This window comes from Galeopterus variegatus, unplaced genomic scaffold, assembly GCF_000696425.1.
Source record: "Galeopterus variegatus unplaced genomic scaffold, G_variegatus-3.0.2 Scaffold3473, whole genome shotgun sequence".
In the NCBI taxonomy this organism is placed as follows: Eukaryota; Metazoa; Chordata; class Mammalia; order Dermoptera; family Cynocephalidae; genus Galeopterus; species Galeopterus variegatus.
This window is the reverse complement of record NW_007729584.1, coordinates 60,024-86,727: the sequence shown is the minus strand read 5'-3', so window position 1 is coordinate 86,727 and position 26,704 is coordinate 60,024. Positions and strand designations below refer to the sequence as shown.

At 47.9% G+C, this 26,704-nt stretch overlaps 1 protein-coding gene across 1 annotated transcript in view; it reads right to left on the bottom strand.

Annotated features, from left to right (window-relative positions):
• Positions 1–26,704, bottom strand: part of SEMA5B (sema domain, seven thrombospondin repeats (type 1 and type 1-like), transmembrane domain (TM) and short cytoplasmic domain, (semaphorin) 5B) — a 51,193-nt gene that overhangs the window by 15,319 nt on the left and 9,170 nt on the right. The window contains exons 3-9 of the mRNA XM_008585159.1: positions 24,023–24,211; positions 18,969–19,068; positions 14,914–14,959; positions 4,164–4,226; positions 3,746–3,844; positions 3,019–3,232; positions 2,033–2,318 (exon numbers count right to left, since the gene is read on the bottom strand). Of these exons, the coding sequence (XP_008583381.1) occupies positions 2,033–2,318; positions 3,019–3,232; positions 3,746–3,844; positions 4,164–4,226; positions 14,914–14,959; positions 18,969–19,068; positions 24,023–24,211 (997 nt within the window). The remainder of the gene's footprint in view (positions 1–2,032; positions 2,319–3,018; positions 3,233–3,745; positions 3,845–4,163; positions 4,227–14,913; positions 14,960–18,968; positions 19,069–24,022; positions 24,212–26,704) is intronic.

The following is a 26,704-nucleotide window of genomic DNA, read 5'->3' as shown; positions in this document are numbered from 1 at the left end:
TGATGGGAGGAGTCAGTGTTTTTCAAACATTTTAGTCCATGGCAAACAGTAAAAAATGTATTTTACATTACAGCTCAGTATAACACACAATCTGTAATGAAGTTTCATGAAACAATACTTACCTTTACTATGTTTTACTCTGGAATTTTTATTCTATTCTATTCCAATTTATTTATTTAAAAATCTGGTTAATAAACTACTGATTCATGCTGTAGCCTGCAACACCCTGAGCCAGACGACCTCTAAGACCCTTTCAATCACAGAATCACATTTCCACGAGTCTGATGTGAACAGTTCTCACAGACAGTACCACCCATACTAAATCTTTCCAATTCCATTCTTCATATTTAGTTCCACTCCCGAATGTGTCCATTTCTCTCCACCTCTACCTGCTCTCAGTCCCCTCCACTCCCCCTGGATGCTGCACTGTCCTCCTGGTGTCTCCCTGTAGCCTGTCCAGTCTCCTAATCCATTCTCCACACAGCAGCCAGAGTGAGCGTTTCAAAATGCACACCTGAGCTGGTTGCTGGCCTGCCTGAAACCCTCCAATAACTTCTCCTTGCTCTGAGGATAAAGATCAAAACCTTAAAGCAGTCTACAGGGCCCTTCGGGACACAATCCTCCCTGCCCTACCCCTCCAGCCTCCTCTCCTTTTTCCTCCTCACCCTTGAAGCTCCTGCCACACTGGTCTCTGCTCAGTTCCTGAAACATTTCTTCCCACCCTAAAGCTTTGCATGTGTTGTTCCCTAGGGCTGAAATGCTCTTCTCCCCTAGTTAACTTCCACACATCCTGTAGAAGTCACTTCCTACAGGAAGCCTTCCCTGGTCACCACCCCTCCAAACACTTAGAGCTTTCTTGCACACTGCCTTTTATCACCGTTAAAGCTGGTTGTTTAATGTCCATCACCCTCTCTAGAGTGTAAGCTCCTTAAGGACACAGCCATGTTTGCTTTTGTTGGCCGGTGCTCCACCCCCACCAGGACAAGCACCTGGCATAGAGAAGGTGCTCAATAAATAAACTATGACCAATCCACATTGATGCCATTTCTCTTGATGCCTCTCCAGTTACTCCTGCCCTCTGCTCATGGCCGCCCACCTCTGGTGCTGAGGGCTGGGCACACTACATCCTGGCCAGCCAGCTTGCAGCTCATGGCCTGTGTGGGCTGTACGGCATGTCTGCCTGCTGGCTTGGCTGGCCTCTCTGCTCCTGCTTCCCAGCCTTACTGTCATCCCTGTCCATCCCCTCAGACTGTCCCTCCTATAGCTGGCCTGGGCCTCATTCAGTGTCTGCTACCTGGTGTCCAAGGAAAGCAAACCCCACTCTATGGCTCTGAGGTGTCTGATGTCCTTGCATACAAAGGGCACTGTATGTAGCATCTTGTACAGCAAACACTTTCCTTGGTCTCTGATGCTCACCCATCATGGTCTACAGGAAAGTCCCCTGAGTGGGTTAGCCTCTACACAGAAGGAGGTGGTGGAAGAAGGGTCTCATGATCTCCATGAGGGCTAACCTTCCTCACACCTAGGAAACAAAAGGGCTCTGTTTCCCAGACTGTGTTTTACAGTGCAGTCTAGATGGGATAGCAGAATTGCCAGAAGACTCTTCTGTTAGATTTAGCAGAATCACAGAGTCCTGAGCTTGGAGGGGGCCTGAGAGATCTCTGCTGAGCCTCCCTCTGGGCTGCTGCTGAACTCTCCCAGGGCTGCCATCCCCTCACCACAGCAGGCTTTCTCACTTTCATCACCAGCAAGTTCTTCCTTCGTGGAGCCATAATGCAGCTCCTTTGGCTTTTTCCACCTCTGGCCTAGGTCTGCCCTTCCCAGCAACCCAGAACACATGCTTACCACTCCGGAGGCAGTGAGGCACAAAATCCCCAGACGACCGGTGCGGAGGCACAGCAATCCCCATTTTGTCGATGAAGAAACAAGGGATCAGAGAGGAACCTGTCAAGCCCACCCACCAGGCAGCAAAGGCAGGCTGGAGCAGGTTCCTGACGTCACAGGAAAGGGGTGACAGCAGGCAGGGACTCACACATTGGTGGTGAAGACTCCGTAGATGAGGTCCTGCTCAGGCAGATGGAAGGCACTCTGCAGCTCGTTGTAGTAGAAGGGGACCTCGCCCGGGCGGGAGCAGTTGAGCCGGGCCTTCATGAACGTCGTCCACGTGTCCTCCAGCAGGAATCGGCCCCCCACATCGTTCTTGCACACGCGGGCCACCCGAGAGTACACGGTGCGCCCACAGTCATGCTCCACTGCGTTCTCCCGCAGGAAGAAGTATGCGAACAGCCCAATGTCATAGGCTGCCACAAAGTTTGGCTCTGGGGGCAGAAGAGGAAAAGGGTGGGTCAGGCCGGCAGGGAATTAGGGGGCAGAGTCAGGAGGACTTGGCTACTTCAAGCCAAGGCATCCTGACACCCCTCACGTCTGTCAGCTTAGTGCCCTGGGGGTCTAACTAACCCTGTTCCCACCGCCAATACAAAGTGCAGCTATAGTGGTTAACATGTATTGCTGAGCACACACTGGGTACCAGACACTATCATAAGTATTTTGTATAGACTAATGCATTTGATCCTCCTAACAGCCTTTGAACCAAGTCCTTTGGTTATCTCCATATTACAGATGAGAACACTGTGGCACAGAGAGGTTAAGTACTCACTCAAGGCCACACAGCTAGTCAGTGGAGAAGCAGGGATTCAATCCCATGGGGCAGGAAACTCACACCAACCTCCCTGTAATTGCTTCTTTCCCACAACCGTTTTTTGAAATCAATTCCAAACTCACTCTCTCCCTTAACAGCCCACCCTCCATCTGTTCTGGTCCTCAGGACATCTGTGATTTCAGCTGGGGTCCATCTCCAAAACGCTGTGGTCTTTGGGCCAACATCTGCCCTACTCTGGGCCTCTTCCTTGATGAAGCAAGTGTGAGCCCTGGCAGAGGTTAGGCAGGAAGGAGAACGGATGGATGGGCAGTCAGGATGGGCTGGCGGGATCAGGACCAGGGGAGCCCCAGTCTCCTTACCATTGAGCCACTTGGAGTTATACTGGGCAGTGCGGAGTGGTGGTCCGCTGCCCAGGCTGCGGTAGATGGCAGGATCCCGACCCGAGAAGTCGATGACTGTGGCGGCATAGAGCTCCCCCTGGGAGGAGATGACGGCTGTGGAGTTGTGGCGCGGGTCATAGGGACAGCGGGCCACACCATTGATCTTCTCGATAGTCCGGTTGAGGTTCCCCACCTGGGGACAATCGGGAGAAGGGGATGCTTTTCATTGAGGCCCTAGGGCTGCCTTTTCTTTCCATCCCAGAGCTTTGTTTTCTCCTGGGCCTCTGGGCTCCTCCAGCATCCTCCTCACTGCCCACCCCATAGTACCTCTGAGGGCGCAGCCATGTGGAGGGCCACGTCCTGCCAGGAGCTGCACCTGCCTCTGGCCCCTGCCCCCTAGTCAGGACCCTCCAAGGTAAGGCTGATCAATAAAATACAGGAGGCCCAGTTAAAATTGAATTTTAGATGACAAACAAATAATTTTTTAGAAAAAGTTTGTCTCAAATACTGCACAGGACATAGTTTTGCTAAAATACCATTTGTTGTTTATGTGAAATCCAAATCTAACTGGGTATCCTTTCCTTTGTTTTGGCTTTGGGTTTGTTTTTTTGCTAAATTTGGCAACCCCCCTCCAAGGCTGGGTGCCTGGGTGAAGAACCCTCCCTCGGTGCCCTCCAGAAGCCTGTCGCACCCTGAGCCACCCCACCTGTCTGCTGGAGCACACTGGGGAAAAGGCGTTGGTCCCGCACATGAACACCTTCCGGCCAGTGACGATCAGGACGCGCACGTAGTTCTGACACTCCTCCTAAGGTAGGAAGGAAGGGAACAGGGGCACAGCTCTGCTGGGTAATCAAAGGTGTGCTGGGTGTCCTCTCCCACAGTGTTCCCCTCTACCCCACATCCACCCCACTCCCCTCCTACCCAGCCATCTCTCTGCGTCACTGTCCACTCAGGTGCTCAGGACTGACTAGCCACAGGGCTGCAGTGTCACCTGCACAAGCAGCCCTGGCGTATTGAGCCAGGCCTCCCAAGCACAAGACCTCACACTGTGTCCCTCCATCCCTGCAACCACAAGTCTCCTGCCAGCTCCACACTGGCCCCCTGGGACCACTAAGGCCACGTACCTCAGTCTTCCCTTTGCTTTGGCACGAGCGGCGTGTGTCCTCATTGGAGGCCCACTCTGTGGCCTGTGGGAGGAACACACAGACATCACAGGCTGTGCCATTCATTGTCACTCACCACCTGAGCAGGCAGCAGCCCATGTCTGCAGTGGACAGGAAGCTGTGAAAGGCTCAGGGACCGCCTGCAGGGTGAGGGTCCTCTCACCACATCCTTGTGGACCTGGATGGACCGCCAGATCCTCTTACCCAGAGGCCTTTAATGAGTGGACGGCCATCAGCCCAACACCCTCCCGCCTGCTTGGGTCAGCGACAGCCTGGAGTAACAGCTTCCATATGCTCTGTCCCCATCCTTCCTGCCCAAGGTCAGCCAAGGAGCTGGAAGTGGCCAAGAAGGACCTTCAATCCACCTCAGGCCCTGAGTGCGAGAGAGGAAATGTGCCTCTATTATGTGCCAGATGTCCCCCAACTGAGCGAGAGGCAGGGAGGGAGGAAAGGCTAGATTTTGCAGACCTTTTATACAGGAGATTTCATTTTCCCACAACGACCCTGCATAGTGTTTTGTTTTGTTTTTTCTCCTTAACAGATGAGGAAACTGAGGTTCTGAGTGACTTGCTTAAGGTCAAGTGTATGTGGTAGAGCAAGGATTAGAACCCACATTCCTGATTCCAAAGGCTGTTTGTTTTTCCTCTTTATTCCACTGTCTTAAGGGCCTAGGACTTCCCCTTTCCTGATTGCTGTCCTCCCCACCCCTCCATCGCCTGCACCTCCCTTCTTGTTTCCTTCTTGTAGCATCACTCTGTCGTGGGGTAACATGTTTGGGATGCAACTTTCACTCAGGGACCTGGAGCACAGTACCATGTCCTCACATGCCCATGGCAATAGGAGAGGGCTGTTCCCACCCAGGATCCCCCTTTCCTCTTCATCTATTCTGTCTCTGCTCTCCCTGAATAGCAGCTGAAGGGAGGATACCCTTCAAAGTCTAGGCAATGTCAACAGCCCTGGTGTGGCTCATTATGTGTTTCTGGGTCACATGTATAAACATGAATTGCCTACCTGTCCTGGGAGAGGGAGCCCTGAGCAAGCAGCTTTCCCATCCAAACTGGGCGGGGGGACACCCACCAGCTTCTAATTCCTAACGAGGCTGCTTCTTGCCATGAAGTCACTGCCTGCAGAGCTCCAAGGTCTGGGAGGGGAAGCTGGGGTCACAGAGAGGGAACAGGAGGGCCGTTCTCTGCTTTCTAGGCTCAGAGACCTAACCTGGAGATGGTTGTTCTGTGATGCGGAGGGAGGCTGCCTTCTGCAGACCCTGGATTCAGGAGCTGGGTGATGAGTCTGGTCAGGCCTCCCCTCAGGCCTGAGAGCAGACTGGGTTCATCCCACCATGCCAGGTCCAGGGCTCAGGCCTATGCCTCTCCCAGGCCTTGGAGAAAGGCAAGTGACCCCTGGCGTCTGGCCACAGAGCCTAGGGGTTCATCTAGACAGAAACAAGCCTTGTCATACTCAGGACCCATCAGCTCCCAGGCTGAGCCTGATAAGAGAGAACAGAGGGACATAAAGGGGGCAGAAAAGGGCAACGACCCATAAACGCTGAAGATGTCTAGGCCAAAAGCTCTGGGCAGCGGGCGGCCGCGGGGGTACTGAAAGGGCAAAAGGTCCTCACTGGGGCCTTGAGGTCCCTGAGCACAGAGGCATGTTGAAGGGGTCACCCTTGTTCCTAAGGGTGTGGGAATCCCACTGGGTGGGGGCACATGGGTACAATAAAAAGGAGTTACAGCTACAATGAGCTCAACAACATGACAGGCACTACGCCTAGGGCTTGGGACACTCTCTCCTCTCATCCTCACAACAGCAGCCAAATGCAGAGCTGTGTGCTCATTCTACAGGGAGGAAGCTAAAGCCCAGGGAGGCTGAGCAATTTGCCCAAGGTCACGCAGCTAGTAAGCAACAAACCCGAGATGCACACCCTGACAACTGACACCAGAGCTAATCTCTTTCTGCTACATCCTGCAGCCTCTCCCAGTAAACAGATTTCTCCTATCAAAAGTTAGACCATATGGCTTGGAAGGAATATGTACATTTATAAAGATAACAGCAGAGAACAGGCTTTTTGAGTCATTTTATTTATTTTTAATTAATTTTTTTATCAAAGTAATGATGCACAGAATTTAAACAGTTAAATAATATGGAAAAAAAAAATCAATAAAAACCCCAGCAAGCCACTCCTCCCACACCCAACCCCTTTTCCCAAGGACAACCACTTTCAACTCTTTTAGTGGTTTCTGTGTTTTTTAAATCCAATTTCTCAAAAATATGTATCAGTCCGAGACTTCATCTTTTGACTTCCTGTTATGAAGGTGAAGGTTTTTCCCACTTACCCATTCCTATCCTTTCCTATACTAAAGCACACATCCATTTCCTCCCTTCTCATCCTAACTATTTCATATTTTTAATTAAAACCAACATCAGCATTTACATTATTGTAAATACATAAAAATTGTTCACTGCTACCAATGGGTACTCCAGACTTCACTGAAGGTAAGACACCCGTGGTTTGTAATCTGAACCACTAAGAAAGAAAATGTTGCCAATCAAACCTCTAATTACTTAAGCTTTTAATGTAAACTTATTGAAAATGCTCTTTTTTAGACATTTTTTTTATCAAATATCAATCTTGTGCCTACAAATAAAATAAGCAAAATCAATTGGGTAATTATCCTTAAGCCTTCTTTGAATTCGGAGTTCACCTCTTCTGAATCACTTTTCTACTCAGAGTTGACAGTGCTGGTTTGTTGTTGTTAATGTTTGGTGTTCTTAGAGAATCATTCTTTGAACCACCCAGGGTGTCAGTGACACAGCCGTTCTTAAAGAACATTCCACTCTGGTCTTCAGGATTTTCTTCCAAGCCATTGACCCCGTTCTGCACAGACCCCGTTCTGCACGTGTGGATGCTGGCACTTTCTTGATCTTACTAGAGGTGTCCACAGAAGGTTTTCTGACAAATCAGGACTCATATTCCTTCTTCATATGATCCTAAAATGGATTGTGGGTTGCTGTTGTCTGGTCAGAACACCAGAAATAATGACCAAGTTCAGGCCTGCACAGGCAATGACAAGTGTATCAGGATACGGTCTGGCCAAGAGTGACTGTAACATGCCTTTGACTGAAAGACACATCCCAGTTTCAGACTCACTAAAATGTGAAACCATGTACATGTGAGAAACAATGAAATATTCATATTCTGATGAGGTCTCCTTTCTTGAGCAACTTTTTGTTTTTCCCAGACTGAATAATTGTCTTGATTTTCTTCATTTGCTATTGCATGTACCTAACACTAATTTTTCCCAAATGTCCAACAGGTCTTACGAATGAATCCCTCTCAATATCATTTTCTACCTGCACGCACAAATGATCCAGGTAATCTATTAGTTCCCATCCCCTTCCTTGTCCCCCAGCCTCCATCCTCCTGTGCCAGGGGACTGGTTGCTCCTGAAGCCTTCTGCTTGGTTATTAATCTGGGACTTACCTTCTCTCCTCTCTTGCTTTCTGAATCCCATGTTTCCCTCTTTCTTGATTTACTTGCTTATTTTGTAGAACACATCTCCAGTATCTTCCTAAGAAAAGGAACATGGTAGATCAATTTTTAAAAATTCTTGCGTGTCTGATTTATTCTCTCTTCATACTTGATCGATAGTTTTGATACAGGACTCTAGGCCGTGCACAATTTTTGCTCAGAATTTTAAAGGCATTTATTTGTCTATTGTCTTCTAGATTCCAGCATTGCTACTGAGCAATCTGCTGCAATTCTTATTCCCCATCCTGTGCAGTGACCTTTTTCCCCTCCTTTTTTCTTTAGGCTCTGGAACTTTTAGGATCTTCTCTTTAATAACAGTGACCTGAACTTGACAGTGCTGTGCCTTAGTAGGGGTCTCTTTTGGGAACTCAGTCAACCTTTTCAATGTGAAGACATCCTCTGTTCTGGAAAATTTTCTTATGTTATTCCATCCTTTCTTCCTTACCTTTTTCTCTGTTCTCTTTTTTGGAACTCATTAATCCAATCCACTGTTGGCCCTTGTGCATGGATCCTCTAGTTTTCTGATATTTCTCTCTTAGTTTTCATTTCTTGTTTTTTGTTGTTCTAATTTCTGGTAGATTTTTCTTCAACTTTATCTTCTAATCCTTCAACTCGATTTTTTTCTTGTTTTTTGTTTTTCTAATTTCTGGTAGATTTTTCTTCAACTTTATCTTCTAATCCTTCAACTCGATTTTTTTCCCAATCGCATTTTTAACTTTTATATTTTTATTTTATTATTTTATTATTATTATTTTTTGGCAGCTGGCTGGTACAGGGATCAGAACCCTTGACCCTGGTATTATAAGACCACATTCTCACCAACTGAGCCAATCAGCCAGCCCATTTTCCATATTTTTAATTTATTGTTTTATAAACAATGCTTTTTATATTTCAGAAGATACTAATTCATTTTTTACAATTAATTCTAAAAAATGGTTCTTTGTATTTTTTTCAAATTGTGTCCGTTTCTCACAGCTTCCTTCATTTTGTTTGCTTATTTGTTTTGGCCTTCTCTTGCACTTTAGAGGTTTTCCTCAAATATCTGGTGATTTTTGGCTATTTGTTCATATTTAAAAATAAACCACCAACCACTTCCCACTAAAAAGAATCAGGGCTTCTTGGAAAAATGGCTGATCCCAGGTCTGGGGCAGCAAATGCAGAAGGTGAGCCTGGAATATCTTGTCCCATCAGATAGCAAGGATGCCACCAAAGACGACTAGGGGAGGGTCAGCAGGACCCCGGAGCCAACTTGAAGAGAGGCTCCCACTGGTGAAAGGTGGGACAGTCATGAAAGATAACTGCAATGGATTGAAACACATCGACAATGTATAAATCTATACGTCTGTAATGATAATAATAAAAGACTAAAATTAATTGACCACCATTGAAAGAGTCTAGCAAACCAGCTCACTAATTGAAAACTAGTAAATAAAGACAGAGTATCAAACATTATCTTGCCTTTCCTATAAGACTGTATCACTGGGTAGTCAAATCATTTATCAGAAGAAGTTTATTTTTGTATATGTAGTCCAGGTAATACTCTGTAACACCTAAAGAGCTAAAGGATCTAGGAAATGATCATCAATGGTTGCTAATATCAAAAAAGAGAGAAAATCAGACACTATATACCTCCTAAAGGAGGTACATAATACCTACATGTAATCTAGCCAGAATCTAAATTGAATGAAGTCTTTAGATCTATCAGTTTACAGGTGACACAGGGAATAGAGGAACATCTTAAGTTACACCACTTGGCAGCAAAATCCAGACAGTGGGAAACTCTGACAAATGACTAGACTTCTTCAATAAATAAAATGCACAAAGAGAGAAAGAGAGGAAACATTACTTAAGAGACTTAGACATATCCACAAATTGCAACATATTTGGATCCTGATTCAAACAACCAAAATTATTTTAAAATGTTGTAAGATGATTAGAGAAACAAGCATTAACTGGATATTGAGTGATGTGAAATTATTATCAATTTTAAGTTGCTTAAAAAAAAGACTCCTCCTCATTTAGAAATGTATATTGAAATATTTATGGATGGCATGATATGTCTGAGATTTGCTTCAAAATGATTCAGGACAGGGAAGTGAAGGATATGGAAGAAACAAGACTGACCACGCACTGATAACTGTTTATGCTTTTAAGCTGCTACTGAGAACACTAGGTTATTGTACTATTGCCTACTTTTGTATGTGTATGAAATTTTACATGATAAAATATTGTATTTGTTTGTTTGTTTGCTTTAAAAGTAAAGTACTCATTGGAAATTCCATGGGTAGGGCTTGCATGGACTGCTGGGCTTCTCTTAGGGTGCTGGGTAAGGTGCCTTTTTCACTGGGTGATCCTCTCTTTCATATTCTAGAAGTCTGGTCTCTGGAGGCCTCCTCTAATCTCCAACCTCAGAATAAGGTGGTGGGGGGGTTTAGCAGACTTTCACTTGAGCTCTTTGTTCTAGCCCTGCACCCCATCAGTGCCTTTCACCTTTCCTCGGGTCCCTAAATATGGAGCCTCTCCAGCTGGGTAACTGGAGAAAGGTTCTCAGTCCCCTTTGTTGGGGAGAGGGAGAAAGTAGAAGAAGGGATTGCTGTGCAGGATGGGATAGGAGACCTGGGTTCCAACCTCTCAGTTTGGAGAATTTCTATCAATCCTCCGTTTTCAGCCTTTTACCTCCTCCTCACATTCCACAATCCCCAACACCCCAACTTCTGAGCCCTTCTGGGTAGTTGGCTTGCTTTCTGGCCACATCCCACTCTAAGCCATCTGGGATCGCTCCATCCACTTTCCATCTCCCTGGAATGCATGTACTCTCTTCTCCACTGACATCTCCTTTTCCGTTCTGTGTCATTATGGGTGTGTGCCTTTTACAATTTCTAACTCTTTTCAGTGGAGTTTGTGAGGAGTGGAGATAGACATGTAAGATCAGTCTGGCACACAGAATGCTTTAAACTAGGACTGTCCCAGAAATTCCAGGATGGTGATCTCTAGTAATAGAGTAGCTGCGTGGTTTTTTGTGCTATGGCAGAGAGCAGATGAGACACTCAGAGACATGGATCATCTCCTTGTGGACTCAGCAACTCCCCTCATCACTTGGGAGCCAGGGATGATGGCTGAGTATAAACACATCTTCTGAGCATTGAGTCCACCACCTGAAGGAGTTTAAATTTCAAACCACTTTGGGGCTGCCAGATTCAAGCTTGGAGGATGCGGGGATAATAAGCTGGAAGATGGCTCAGGAATCACCCTCGGTGTCTGTTCAGGCCCCAACAAAGCCCCATTATGCCTCCTGATGCATGTGTGCCGAAGAGTCCAAATTTCTGCGCTTGTGGGACATCTGGCAACCCAAGATCATAAATCCGTTGCAATTAGGCCTCCAGCCACGTCACCCCCTGGCTCTCCTCTGGCAAAATTCACTCATGAGCTCCTAGTTGCCAAGTCCAGGATAGCTCATCATGCTGGTCCTCTCAGCAGCCCCCTAACACTGTTAATCACTCACCTCCTTTTCTTTCCCAAGATCAGTGTATTAAGTTGCACTGATAAATAACCATCGTAAGTGGGCTGATTTGATTTCCCCTACTTTCCCTCTCCCCCTACCTCTTCCCACTCCCCCACCCCCCACCCCACCCACTGCCCCATCTGCTCTCCTAGCTGCACCTCCCCTTCCTTCAGTACTTGGAGAATTGGGAAGGAGCTGGGTATTTCAGTTTTCCTTAAGGAACAGTAGTTTACATAAATTGTTTAATAGGGGTTAGGTACTTAGAAGTCCCTTTAATGGATACTGGTTTGCATAAACTGTTTACATTCAGATTTTTTTTTTAAGGAATGTTAATTATTTAAACTATCAATAAAGCATTGAGTTTTCAGTTTGCTTAAATCATACCCTGGGGCCTAGTGGGAGGATCAGTTGCCTCTGTAATGGAGTGTTATAACCCACGTGAATCCCCAGGCCAAGTAGAGAATAAAGGAAGCTGGGCTTGGCCCTGCCTCCCCTGTCAGCAACGTGGTGCAGCACTTGGCACTTTAGCACTAGGTTGCTGGTGAGCCACTTGTGATGGCAGACGCTTAGGACTGAAAGCTGATCAGCAGGTACCCAAAGCCCCCAGATAGGACAATGGCCAGGCACTTGCTGAAGCCAGGCTTTTACAGTCAAAAGTCAGAGCTTTCTCACCATGCCAGGCAACAGACCAGAGGACCAGGTACTGAGGACTAGAGGCTGAGGTCTGCGGCCAGCCTCGTAAAGGGGGCCCTGGATGGGCTGCCCCAACCTCTCTCCTGTTCTCTCCCCTTTGTGGCCAGACGGTATCTCCTAAGGGGGGAATGTGGACGTAAAATGTATTTATTTCCTTAGTTCTGTCATGGAGAATTCGGTCTGAACTCTTGAGGTCAGGCCCCTATGAGACGTCCTGGGGAAGGTGGTAAAATCGGTTTTTAGTGCTCTGGTTTGCAGGGCCCTTTAGGGAATCCCCATGAAGCTGAGCCTCTGCCCCCAACACAGCTATGGGGCTACAGATATCTGCCCATGGCTGAAACCAGATTAACACTGAACTGGATGAACCAAACCCCAGGCCTCAAGTGGAGAGTGGAGAGTCCTAATAGTGGAGAGTCCCAATAGTCCTAAGGTAAGGTATGTGACCTATAACCTGGGCCAGCTGTCAAGGAGACCTGGGAGGCCACACCAGCTGGGCAGCATTTACACAAAAGGCCTTCCTGACATCCTAGAGCAGTGGTTCCTAAATCTAGCTGAGCTTCTAAAAATCCCAGTGCCCAGGCTGTACCCCTAAGCAATTAAGTTAGAGTTCCTGAGGGTGGGACCCAGGCACCAGTGTTTTCTAAAGCTCCTCCGCTGGGTCTATTGGACAGCCGAGGGAGAACAGTGGCCTAGAGTCAGGATGGCCCCATTTCCAACCTCATTCATGGTACCTAGCTGTGCAAGCCAGACACCTAGATGCCACCACTGTGGTCCCGACATCACTAAATCCTCCTGGGCTGCCAATTTCCCCAACACCAGAGGTCACCCTCATACAGAGGACAATGAGCCTAGTGCTCCCTGCAGTTGTGTGACACGGTGACTCTGTGTGATCCTGCCACCTTAGGACCCCTCCCTCTGTCTTCTCTCTGTCCCCACTGCCACTGCCTCCTTTCAGCTCTCCCCATCACTCGCCTAGACTATTGCAATTGTCTCATTAGCTCCTTCACTAACCCTATCTGCACTGGGCCAGGTGATCTAAACACCAAATCCACTCATGCCATTCTAAAGGTCCCCATTACCTTCAGAATAAAATAAGGATCCCTCAGCTTGGCAATGAAGACTCCGTGCAACATGGCCTCTTGCTCTTCCAGAGTGTTATCTCCCACCCTTACCCCACTCCCACTCCCTGCCCCTGCCCCTCAGTGCTGCATGCTATTTCACACCTCTGTTTTTTTCCTCAGCCGCCTGGCAAACACAACCTTCCAGCTCCAGCTCCAGGGCAGCTCCTCTGGGAAGCCTTTGCAAACCCTGCTGAGCCCAAAAGGTTCCTCACGCCTCCAGGCCACCCCTCCCCAGCATGCTTCCCACAGCACTGCTATTATTTCTGTGCATCTATTTCCCTTCCTCCCATCAGCCACTTTAGGCTCCCAGAAGACTTTCATTTGCAGGCCATGGAAACCAAATAAAAAGCCAGTTGCCTGGCGCTCAGGGCAGGACCCTGGAACTACTTCCTCCTACCCACTTTGAACCTCCTCTGCACTGGTTTCCCCCAGGCCCTGACCTACTGGGTTTAGCATCTTGACTTCACTTTCTGTGGATGCCATTTGGAAACTAGGCTCTGGACTGGCTGCTGTGACTGAGCTGCCTCTGGGAACTTCCCCTGCCTTGCTCCAGCCCAGGCCCCGGGAACATGCCACATGGTCCCCCTCCAGGAAAAGGAATCATATGTGATTTCTTATGTGCATGTTCCTTGAGACAAGGGATTGGCCTGATTCACCTTTGTAACTCAAATTGTCTAATATTATGCCTAGGAATAGACCTGGCCTTTAGCAGGTATTCAATAAATGTTTAGTGGGTGGGTGGGTGGGTGGATGGATGGATGGGCAGGCTGGCTGGTAAAAGTACATATAGAAGGACAGAAAAACAGATAAATGGTATTTCCTTTCAACTTGCGCTAGTTCCTCCTGACCTCACCCTTCCAATGGGCACACCTTTCCTGCTCCCTTACACCTCCCCTCTGGTGACCAGCTAGGAGCTGTAATGGTTTCTGGGGGTGTGGACCCAAGTGTGGCTAGAAGGCAAGGAGACCAGAAAGTCACACCAGCTCACCAAAGAGGTTTCCCCTTCCCTAACTGACTGTGGCAGTGAAACTCTATGCTTGATTAACTCCTAACTTTTAATTAGGTCATATATGTCACTCATCATCTTTTCCTGGAGGTCTAAGACTGCTTTTCTTATATCTCTCAACCCCCAGCTCAATTCTGGCACACAGTTAACAGTTAATTGCTCAATGCACACTTGATCACTGAGATACCCAAAGCCCCCTAGACATGAGAATTGAGGCTCTCCCTTCACTGAAGAAGAATTGTCCCTCCTTTCTCTAGAATGTTCAGCCTCTGCAGAGATGGTTTGGCATCTGTTTCTCAATCTGGGATAAATGTTCTGGATCAAGGATCCCATTAAAATGCCTCTCAGAGCATTTAGGGAATTATGCTTGGGGAGTCCTTCTTGGCAGCAGGTAATAAATCAATCACAGCTCAGTGAAAATGCTGAGTTAGAACAGGATCACTCAGGCCCAGCTACGAAAGGAACCAGGAACACCTTTCCCTTGAGGCCCAAATTCAGAGATCCTCCTGTGGATTCATGCTTTGGACTCAGAATGACCAGCCATCCTAGTTTTCCCATTACTGTCCCAGTTTCAGCTCTAAAAGTTCTGCATCCTGGGGAGTCCCTCAGTCCCAGGCACACAGGGAGAGTTGGTCACCCCAGCCTGGTGTTCTTGAAAGAGCCCTGTGTGTGCCTCCATGTGTATCTTCCCAGCAGTTACCCTGATAGCCAGAGTCCATCTGAGTCCTCGGCCAGTGAAAAGAGGAAGAGGCTCTTGTTTTCAATCCTAGGAGTTGGATTCTGGATCTTGCTAATTGTGTTGCCCACCCCCCAGCTCCCAAATATGGGAAATTATAGAAAGGGAAGAAAAGGAAATGTACCTGAAGGAGGGAGACATTGGCAAGGCTGAGTCTGAAGAGGTAGTTCCTGTGAAAACAGAAACGGAAATCACAAGTCAGGCCGGTTCTGTAGGCAGGACCCCAGGCAGCAGCCTCCTCACCAGGGCCTCATGGGGTGCCAGGACTGAGTGCCAACTGCAGAGGGCCTAGTGCAGCTGAGACCCCAGGGAGAGCACTGTTTCCATTGGCTCATTTACTCTTCACAAGAGCCTAGGAGTAGATACAGGAAACCCCATTTTACAGATGAGTAAACAGTTGGGGTAAATGGCCCAAGACACAGAGACAGTAAGTGAAACCCAGACTTGTCTACCTCCAAGCCCCACGTGTCTCTGTTCCCCACTGACCCAGCAGGCCCAGGGAGGAACCCCTTGACTCCACCTTTTCCAACCACAGAGCCCATTTCTGTTGGACATAAAGCTTCACAGAGCTTTTGCAGGGACTCAGGCCAGCTTCCTCCTTCCCTGGCCCACCACCCTGACCCACTGCCCCTCCTCAAACAGGCCAGCCAGCTCTCCTGGCTCCACATCTCAGGACCCTGGGGTCCTGTCTGCTTCCTCATCTCTTGTAGACCCTCCTGCAGTCAGTGACTTGAGATCTGACCTTTCCATGGCCACCTCTCTGGACCACCCTGTCTCGTCTAGCCCAAATCACCCCATCCACTGCCTCATGACTTCCCCCCCGCTCAGTCCAGCCTGCCCAGGGCTGCCAGACCCTCAAACACTGTTTTCATCTTATCAGCCCACTGCTCAAAAACCTTAAATAAAAATAATGATACTACTGCTAGTAATAATATCAGACACTTTTTTTTTTTTTTTTTTTTTAAATAAAGATGATCTGCAAGGGGATCTTAACCCTTGACTTGGTGTTGTCAGCACCACACTCTCCCAAGTGAGCCACGGGCCGGCCCTATGTCAGACACTTATGGAGCACTCATAGGTATCAGGCACTGCTGAAATTTCTTTGCATGGACTTTGGAGCCAGAAAGCCACCCCACATGGACTCAGAAGTTGGGAGTCGTGCAGGTGGCAGTATCACCGGGTCACAATATCTCAGGAAAGCGATTCCTGGTTCACAGAATAGACCCTGTGGCAGAGACTGGGAGAATTCCAGCTCAGTCCCTTGCTGAGCGCCTTCTGAGAGCCTCAGTGTCTGCATCTGTACAAGGGAGAACCTAATGCCTGTCTTTCTCACTTCACAGAACTACAGAAACAGGAATGGTACGATGCACATTAAAAAGCTTTGTTAATGTCAAGCAGGTGAAGTCTTGGTTTTCTCTAAGAATTTTCTTTCTTTCTTCTATCTTCTTTCGGCCATTCCTCTTTTGGTTCCTGAACTTTTTAGGAATTACTTTAGAAAGTTCTGGCCTACCTCAGCTGTGCTGAGAAGAGAAATGAGGGGAAAGGTCATGGAGTGGGCCAGAAAGAGAAGGAGGGGCCCTCCTAAAGGAACCGGGGGGCTGGAAGGAGGCACCTCAGGTTAGGACACTTCTCTTCCAAGTCTGGCTCCAGGCCCAGGCCCCACTTAGCTTCTTTGCTGTCCCGGGGCTGGGTGGGCCTCACCAGTGACCTTGGCCCTAGGCCTCTGCTGTCCCCCCCCAGGCTCCTCCCCAGGTCCTCAGCAGAGCTTCTCCCCAACACACACACACCCTCCTGGCCTGGAGACAGATGGGCTCCAGCTCATGGCTCTGCCCCATCTGTCTGCTCAGGTAACACAGGCATCTGCTCATGGCTTTAAAGAATTAGGGGAGACATTACATCACTGTATTCATTTTTATCCCATCAAAAATCATTCATCACAACATCGCATTTGGCTCTTCTGGGAGATGAGAACAGAGAGAAATGTCTGTAGCCTGACCAGCCCTAAATCCCTTATGGAATAAGGCAGGGCTATAAAGGAATAAAAAATTTTCCTAGCCTGAACTTCAGGGGTCGAGGGGGTCAGGGAGAAGGGAAAAAAAATGTCAGGCAGAAGAGAAGGAGGAAGGAAAGTGACCTAGAGAAAGGAAGAGAAGAAAGCAGCTGGGGACCCACTATACTGGCTCTAAGCAGCGCAAGGGACCATCAAGGATTGATTACTCCCCCTGTCCATTTGAGGACATAGGCAGGCTCAAGGACCCAGAAAAAGGTGTGCCCTCACCTGTGTGTGAGAAGCCTCCAGACATGTACACGGGGAAGCCCTAGAGTGGATCAGGAAGAGCAGTGCGAGCACAGGCAGGGGACTTAACCTCTTGGAGCTTCAGTTTCTTGGTCCACAAAACAGGGGTAATCATAGAACCCACCGCCTGCGGTTATTGTGAAGATTGGGTGATTTGCTGCACGCATGACTTACTACATGTATGAGATTATTTATTTCATGAGTGATTTACTACATACATAGTATGTAAAATAGTGCCTGGCACTTGGCAGGAGCAGGATGAATGGCAGCTTTCAAAATGCTTCACAAGTTGCAAGCACAGTGGAGTCTTCAGATGCTACTATTGGGTTGTAAAAAGTACATGTGTAAAACTGATGAAACTGGAATTAGGTCAAAGGATAGTATTCTGATTGTAACCTATGACACTTATGCAAGATACTACCATTGGGGGACACCGGGTGAAGGGTACATGGCATCTCCCTGTATTATTTCTTAGAACTGCAAGTAAATCTACACTCATATCAAAATAGAAAAAAAAACAATTCCTCTCCTTGCTGGGAAAACAAAGTCCATACTCTTGTATATTTGCACATTTACAGATTACCTCTGGGAGGACAGACCCAAGGAGGGCCCTGTTTGTGTGAGAGGGGTTGGCCTGCTTTTCACTGTGACTTTTATGCCTTTTGAATGCTATACCGTAACATGAAATACTGATACAAAATAACTAGTTAGTTCAAAATTTAAAAATGAAAGGAAAATGCTTTCAGTCCCAGCTTCACAACAGCCCTGTGAGGTTGGCAGCACAGAGACTAGAACTCAGACTTTACAGATGAGGAAAGTGAGGTTCAAAGGCCAAGAGCACCCAGGACCAAAACCCAGCTCATTTCATCCCAGTACAGTGTTCTGTTCTTGACTCGCCTCCCTTTCATACAGCCAGCAAAGGGGTGGAGACACAAAGGAAAGCTCCAGAGGCAAGGGTGGTCAGCTACAGGGCAGCCCAGTGGCACCCTCTCCCAACCCCAGACCAGCTGACCCCATGACCTCCGTGGTGGAGGGCTAAAAATTACCAGTGCTGTCAGAGACTAGCAGAAAAGACTCTAGCTCTCGGGCTAGGAGACCTGGGGTCTGGTCCCCACACTCGGTTGTCATCCTGCTCTGTGATCTTGAGGGAGTGCATCAGAGTTACCTGCTGGGCCCACCCCCGAGTTTCTGATTCAAGACGGAGTGGACCCAAGGATGTGCATTTCAAACAAGTTCCCAGGGGATGCTGGTGCTGCTGGTCCAGGGACCACACACACTTCAGGACCACTGGAGTAGACCATCTCTAAGCTCCTTACCTACCAGAGCCAATGGTCTATGGCTTTGTGAGGAATTAGTTCTTCCTACTCCACACCAGAAAGTCTCCCTAATTCCTTCCTAGAGAATATTGCCTGTTGAATACTGGATCAGGATGGTGGGGATGCAGGAGCCAGGCCAGAGGGAAGTGAAGTCCTTCATAAAAGCGTCTCATGGCCTGTGCCCGGCCACCCCATGCAGCGGCCAGCAGGGGGCTCCTGGGTGCCTTCTCTGCACAAGCTCCCAGGAGTTTGCCTACTAGGCAGGTCCTTGCAGCACAGCAGGGACCGGGCAGGAGGTGGCCAGCAGGCATCTCTATTCTCACTAAGTGCTAACCACTGAGGTATGAGGGCTGGCTGAGATGGAGAGGTCTAAGGGTCACTCTTCCTGCCCCACCCCCAGCCCCCCAGCCAGCCACCACATGCTTCCTTCAGTGGGTGACAGACATTCACACACACAGAGGGGCCTGGCAGAGACCAAGAGAACACTAAGCTCATCCCGAGTAACAGTGACTCCACCCAATTCTAAGCACCCTTACTCCTGGCCCTGACCCTCCTACACCTCATTACCTGGCTCCCACGATGAGCTGGTTCCTGGGGGGATCCAGAGCGAGCTGGGAGAAATCTCTGGCTCCAGGGTAGGTGAAGTTATAGACCCACGGCTTCAGATCTGTGGGGGAGAGAGGCAACCCTTCAGTTACTATTGGACCAGGGGCTGTCAGCTACACCAGCATCAGACTGGAGAACAGAAGGGGTGAAAGTTGGGGTGAAGTGGGACAGAGGCACCCAGGAGACCTGGGTTCCACCTGCCCACTTCTGTGAGCAGCCAGCTGTGTTGGCCCAGGGGCAGGGATGGTGGTGTGGTCACTGTTGCTGCCACATGCCCTAGCTCAGAGGAGGGCTCTACCCTCCCCTGATACACTTAGGGAAACCTGTAATCACCCTTAACTCCCCCCAGACCCTCACCAGCCACCTCAATACACACAGGCAAACACTGTTCTACCTCTGAACTGTCTCCAAAACCCGTCCACTTCCTTCCCTCCATACCCCACCCCCATGCAAGCCACCATCATTTCTTGTCTGGACAGGTGCCAGCAGCTTCCTAACAGGACTGGCTTTCTGGCCTGCCCCCTCCAGACCATTTCCCACAAAGCAACCAGAGTAATCTTTCTAAAATGCAAATGTGATTATGTCCCTCTCCAGTTCAGCACCCTTGCAGAGCTCCCAGGTGCCCCCTGGAAAAGTCCCAACTCCTGGGAAGGCCTTTGGCTTCTGACCCCACCATCTTCCTGCGTCAAATGTCTGGCACATTAATCATTTAGTGACCAACTGAAAGTGATGCTTCATCTTATACATTCTCTCAAGCTCTCCACCCCCCACACACTAGACTAAAACACTTTACACTTCCCCAAATCCATCCCACAAGAGCCCACAAACCATTGCACTTCTGTTGTCCCTCAGTGGAACAGCTCCTGTTCACCCCCAACCTCGCCTCCTCCAAAAAGCCTTCCCTGACTCCCTTAAGCCATGGTGACAGACTCCCACAGTCTTCTATTTTACTGCTATCCCAGCCCCATCCCACTGTGTGTCTAGCCTGATAGTTTGCCCTGGGGACGAGGAAAGCTCCTGCTTCTTGGATCTCCAGGCCCAGCCCAGCACCTAGCAGTGTTTGAATGAATGTATGAATAGTCCTTGACTCCCTTCTTGTACCAGGAGAATCAGGTTTTCAGACAAGGTTCCATGGAGATAGGATATACAGTGGGTGGGTGGTCAGTGTCCACCCCATCTCCCAGGAAGGCTCTTCCCAGCCAAGGCCGAAGCCTTTCAAAGGGATTGGGTGGGCAGAGAGGAGACTTCACAGTGGTGCTCTGAGAAGGTGAGCCTGGGCAGTGCCAGCTGACTTTCCCTCCGCCACTCTTGCTGGAGACCCATTTCCCCATCTTGGTCCACAGCCTCTTATCAGCTCTCCCTCAGCCCATGCCTCATGGATAGGAGGGACCTGGAACCAGTAAGGAGAGCCATGGGGCAGGGGGACCTTCATGTGATGGGGGTAAAAAAGGGGCAATGCGAGTTGCTGCACTTTCTCCTCACAGTGTGTCAGCAACTGGCTCACAGAAGGCCCAGAGGAGTGTATGTGTGTAATCCAAGAGAAATAAATCATTGCTCATTATCCCTCCACTACAGAGTAAAAGCAGCCCTTCATTTCTGCATGACAGGCAAACACTTAATCGCTCCCTGGAGAACTGGAGGTTTTGCGAGTTGGATGTTTTTCAGAAAACTGTGATATGCATGATTTAAAAAAGGAGAAAGAAATTCTGCAGCAAAATGAAGCAAACCCCTTCGGCCTGCCTCTGCCCCCAGCAGGTGATTATGTGTTGGCAAGAACTGTTACATAGCCACAATGGCATCTGGGCAAATACAGGGATAAAGAGTGGATCTGCAGTCCAGTGGGCTGGGTTTTTAGCTGACCTCAGGGCCATCCTCAGAAATCCTGGTAGGATATTATACTACCTTAGAGATGAAACTAAGGGTCCTCCTCCTCCAGGAAGACTTCCTAGATTATAACCTCTCCATTCTAACCTTATTTTGTTCCACATTCTTTCTACTCCTTCTGTTCCAGTCACATTGTATGTTATTGGCACTCTGCATGTGCTCAAGTGTTTTCTGTGGGAGTGGAGGGAGTGGCTGTCCCCGTCAGACCAGGTGCTCCCTAACAGTAGCAAACAGGTTACACTTTAATTCCCTCCTTCCCTGCTGACTGAGGCATTCCAAGTATGGGCAGCTGAATGGGAGAAGAGGTGACTTGACTGGTCTGCATCAAATATTCTACCTGGGGACTTCTCAGCTCAGTCTTCATTCTTGGGGACAAGGGGAAAAAAGATGAAATGGCAGGAGCTGGGAAGACAATGGGGAGGTGGTGGTAGGGACTCCTTCCAGTTTCTGTCCCTCTCCCTTAGCCCAGAAGGCATCGATATGGGCAAGGGGGACGAGGTAAGGGAGGAGAGACACAGCTGGGCAGAGTGCAGTGATCCTGGGGGAGCCTTGGGAAGGAAGCCAGCCTCCTCTTATTAAACAGGCAACAGGACCAGAGGGAAGGCTGTCTTTAAAACACCAAGCACATTCTGAGCTCCATGTGCAGTGAAGGCTTTGGACGATGACTTAAAGAGAAAAATGACATTCTCTGTGACGCGCCTCTGATTTTAATTATAGTCAATTCAATTACCCACTTTGTGGATTAACCACCGCCAGTGTTAACTCCAGGCTGGCTTCTCCCTGCTGCCTAGAAAGTTGACGCTGTGGAAAATGAAACAACGTGCAGGCCAAAAAGAACACAGGTGGGCCCCCGTAAAAGAAACCCACAGGAGAAAATTTAACCTTTCAAATGTCAGATTCTGCAACTGGCAGCTCCTCTTGGATATTTGGGGGTTACTTGCAGATCAGTCAGGTGCCAGGGGAGAGGGAAACTCACAGCTGCAAGGTCAGAAGCCTACGGACCAGCCGGAAGTGAAGTGAAACATCTGAGGGGTCTTGGAAAGTAGGGTTAGTGCTGTGCGGGCCTAGGGCAACTTCTCCAGAACACAGCACCACCCAGAGCACAGTCCTCACCCGACGTGAACTGAGTCCATACTGCATGATCAGCAATGCTAAAGGATGCGACGAGATGAGAACCAGTCCTAGTCTAGGGCCAGCTGGGCTGGAGGACCAAAGGCAGTGACCTTAAACAACACTAGGTAACTGAGTACCCAAAGGAAACTCTTGTTCACCTCCGAGGTCCCACAGCATCCACCTCTGTACCTGGCACCAAGCAGGGTCCAATAAAAATGTTGTGAATGTACAGGAAAACTCAAAGCTCAGAAAGGGGGAGGGGCTGGGGGTGGAGCATTCCTTCATTCTGTAAGAGGGTGGGTGAGATATCAGATTCACTCAATTCACACCTTAAGCTTAAAAACGGTCTCAAGGAAGCCAGGCACTCAGGAACACATCTTCCCTCTCTCTAATCCTCTCCCATGCACCCAATTTGCCCCAGTTCAGACCAGCCTGGCTGGGGGACAGGGATTCCCCTCTCTGCTTCCATTGTCCATGCCCCAGAATCAGCCAGGCCAATAGTGCCCCTGGCAAAGCCCCTGAAAGGAAATGTTTTATTAGGAGCTGTCACAGGGGCCCCCAATGTGAGGAAGACAGCCCTAAGAATCCTGCTCCTGTCCTCCCACTCGGTCCTTCCCTTCAGCGACAGCCACCAGCACTCCAGGAGCCATCAGAAGTCTGAGGGTGTGCATGCGTTTTGTAGGCTTAGGACATTGTTAATTTACTTTAATCCACTTAAGCCTTCAAAGCCTTGGATCCCAGCTCAAACAAGACCGCACCACACTGCAGCCGAGAAAACAGCTGGAAGGCTTCCTCCCTGAGACAGGAGCCAGCGCACAGCTGGGAATCCCGCACTTCCAAAATGCCCCAGCCTCCCCACCTAGCAGCCCCCAGCTCTCAGCTGAACCCCTACCCCTCAAGTCTCAGGCCAGCCTTGGACTCATTGATTAATCGTTCTGCTCTGTTTTCATCTTGCTCCACCCCATGGGCCACGTGGAATCCCATATGATGGGGCTGCACATCTTCCCATGTAGGGCACTGGACCGCTCTGCTGTGGGCAATGTAAAGAGCAATATGTGGGCAGTCAGGCCTGGCTCTGACAAGTCTTTCCAATGCTTCATGCCTCAGTCTTCCTGTTCGTAAAAGGAGGCAACAGTCTCCTTGTCCTTCCTACCCGACGGGGTTATCACGAAGAGGAAACAGGCCAGTGTTGATTAGACTTGAGAACCAGGGGACCCCTCAGACTACATCGGCAGGTCCCACAGTGAGCTTCCATGTAGGTGGTGGATCCTGAAGTATTAATGTGATTATAACACAACCAGGGACTCCCAACTGGTTAACAGGTCATGGGAGAACATCTGGAACACTCTCGTATTTGTGCTTTGTTTTTTAGATTATAGTCAAATGTATATATGTACTAATTTTAGAAACTCTCATAGAGAACTTATGGACCCCTTGGAATATGTCCAGTGACTCACAAATCCCAGTTTGGGAAACACTTTAATAAGATACTCTCACGCCCTCCCTTGGAAAACAGAAAGAGTTATTCACCCCGGCCCCTGTTGCTGGGGGTTCCCAGGACCCCAAAGATGTCATCTCTGCAGCCATTTTAGAGCAGAAGGAAGCTTTCCAGAGATTTCCAGATACTTTCTAATGAACGAGCCATCTGCATTCTACCCTCCAGAGAATCCAAGAAATGGAGTCTATGCTTCCAGAAGAGCTGGAATTGAGACCACTAACCAACCCTTGGCTACCTCCACCCAGGGCACCCACAGCTCCTTCATTCTCCAGCAAAGGAATCCCAGCGGAAGGAATTCCCTCAGGTAAACATGGACAATGTGCCTCAATAAACTTCCTGGAAACAAAAACGAGACCCCTCCATACTTAAATCATCTATCGCCAGAAGAAGAGTCTCAGGACCCTATAGGAAATGAACATTCCAAGGACTTCCAACAGCCGGAAAGATCCTGCTGATGTCTGACCTAAGTTCTACAGGACACAGTCATTGCAAGAAAGAACAAGAGGGAAGCAGCTCTCACCTTCAAAGGCCACGGTGGGGTGCTCCCTCGGGGCACACAGCTGCTGCTCACTGCTGGGCTCACTGGAGATATCCTGGGAGCTGCAGAGGTGGGACACCAGCAGGGTGAGGATGGGCAGCAACATTGAGACGGCCAGGCATTCCAGGGCCACCATGGTGGGCTCCTCTGCAGTCCTAGCTCCCGGACAGGCTGGGGAGAAGACCTGCAATGCAAACACTCAGGCTCACCAAGAGCTCCCTCCACCAATGCCCACTTCCCTCAATTTCCTCGTGGTTGTCAGAGGCCCCACGGGGCTTTAAAAATATTTTTATATTGTATTTCTGTTACTCAGAGTTTACCCTGCTCTAGTAATGCAAAGTTATAGATCATATCTTGAAAGCTAATTTTCCTTGTAATGGTATTATGGACAAAACTGACAAATTATAGAGCCTTTTCTATTATGATCCCAAATGGTTTAAAATTAGTTTTAATGATAAAGGTGATATCTTAGGGATTTTAATAAATGGAGCTGGGGCAATGGGTAGCCATTTGTAAAAAGATAAATTTGGATCCATTACTTACACTGTATACTAGGAAAAATTCCAAATGGATAAAAGATTTAAATGTTAATAAAAATACTAAAGGAAAATTTGGGCAGAATCCTTTATACCTTACAGTGGAAAACCATGCTTCAAAATTCAGAAGCCATCAAAGAAAAGATTGACAAGTAGACTATATTAAAAGCACAAACTTCTGCATATCCACCCTCCCCCAAATGCAACATCAAGCAAAATCAAAAGGCAAATGACAAACTACAAATAATATTTGCAATTGATATTACAGAGAAGGAACTAATATTCCTAATATATAAAGAACTCCTAGGAATCAAGAAGACAACAATCCAGTAGAAAAATGGGCAAAAAATGCAAATTCAAGCAGGACTAAAAATATGAGTGATACTTATCCTCACTCATAATAAGAGCAATGAAAATTAAAACTTAGTCTGAGATACTACTTCTTACTTATTGGTTTAGCAAAAACCCTAGTTAAATGACACATTCTTTTGGTGAGGCTGTGGGGAAATGAGTACTGTCATATACTGCTGGTGAGTGTGCAAAATGGCACAACCCCTATGGAATGAAGCTGTCAGTATCTAGCAAAATTACCAATGCATTTACCCTTTGACATAGCAACCTAATTCTGAGAGTCCAGACACTTGGCAACTCAAAGTGCGGTCCATGGACCAGTGTTGATTCATGCACTGTAACAACTCCATGGTAAGGTAAATGCAGAAATGTGAGAGTCAGTGCTTAAAAATCTTTTTTTTTTTTTTTTGACTGGTAAGGGGATCGCAACCCTCAGCACGGTGTGGTCCACACCATGCTCAGCCAGTGAGTGCACCGGCCATCCCTATATAGGATCTGAACCTGCAGCCTTGGCGCTACCAGTGTCGCACTCTCCCGAGTGAGCCCCAGGGCCGGCCCTTAAAAATCTTTATAGTAATTCGATAGGGTAATTTTTATGTATATTGAATCTAATAACAAAATATTTGGGCTTATATTTTGCATGGATTTTTTTCCCCAATTCATTTCTCTAACAATTCATTTTTATTTAATTTTACATAAGTATCCATCTGTGACAGATTGTAAATTGAAAAATCAAAACTATTCTTTCACCACAGAGAGTTGAGAAGCAAAACAGACTATAGAGTCACCTGCACACGTGCAGTGACTTACATGCAAGATTATTCACTGTGGCATTCTTTAAAATAACAGGACAGGAAACAACCAAATATCCAGAAACGGGACTGCTTAAATAAACTATGGTGTATCTTCATAAATTGAATACTATGCAGCTGTAGAAAAGAATGAAGATCTTTTTTTTAGGTTTTGATGTAGAGAAATCTCCAGGTATATTAAGTGAAAAAAGCAAGGTACAGAACTGTTTAATAGCATGCTACCTTTTGTGTAAAAAGAGGGTAGAGATAAGAAAATATATTTATATTTGCTTGAATTAGCATTAACACACACTAAAAAAATCAACCAAAACTAATAAAAAGCATTACCTGTAAGTAGCAAAATGGTGATCAAGACTTCTCAATATATACTTTTTTATATTATTTTCATTTTTGACTAGGTAAGTATATCAGCTATTCAATAAAACGTTCAGATTTTAGAAACCTTTAAAAAAATAATTTTGATTCACTAAAACTTCTAACATGCAGAAGTCCATGGATTTCCCTGGAGGCCTAACTTGTCCCTTTCGAATCACCTTCCACCTTTCACCTTCCCCAGCACATCCAACGTGTCACCAAGCCCTGTGGTCAACCTCCCTCACAGGTCCCTAACCCATGGAGTGACCTCCTGGTGTCACTTTGCTCATCTATGAAATGAAAGGGTGAAGTCGACCAGGGGTTCCTGACCAGGGGTGGAGGTGAAGCAGAGTCACTGCCCCTGGGGGCAGAGTCCCAGGTGGGCAGGTGAGGGATTCCAAGACCTCCAAGGGTGACAGCCGAAGAACAAGAGGCCCCCGGGGCTCCCTCCTTCTCTAAGACCTGTGCTGCCAACACTTCCTCCCTCTTCCCTTCCTGCTGCCACTACTTTACTCCAGATCTGGAAAATTACAGTAGGATTATTTTCTTCCTGCCTGTGCTTCTTCACATGCGTGTGAAATGGGACAATACCAATCACCAAATTGCTGCCA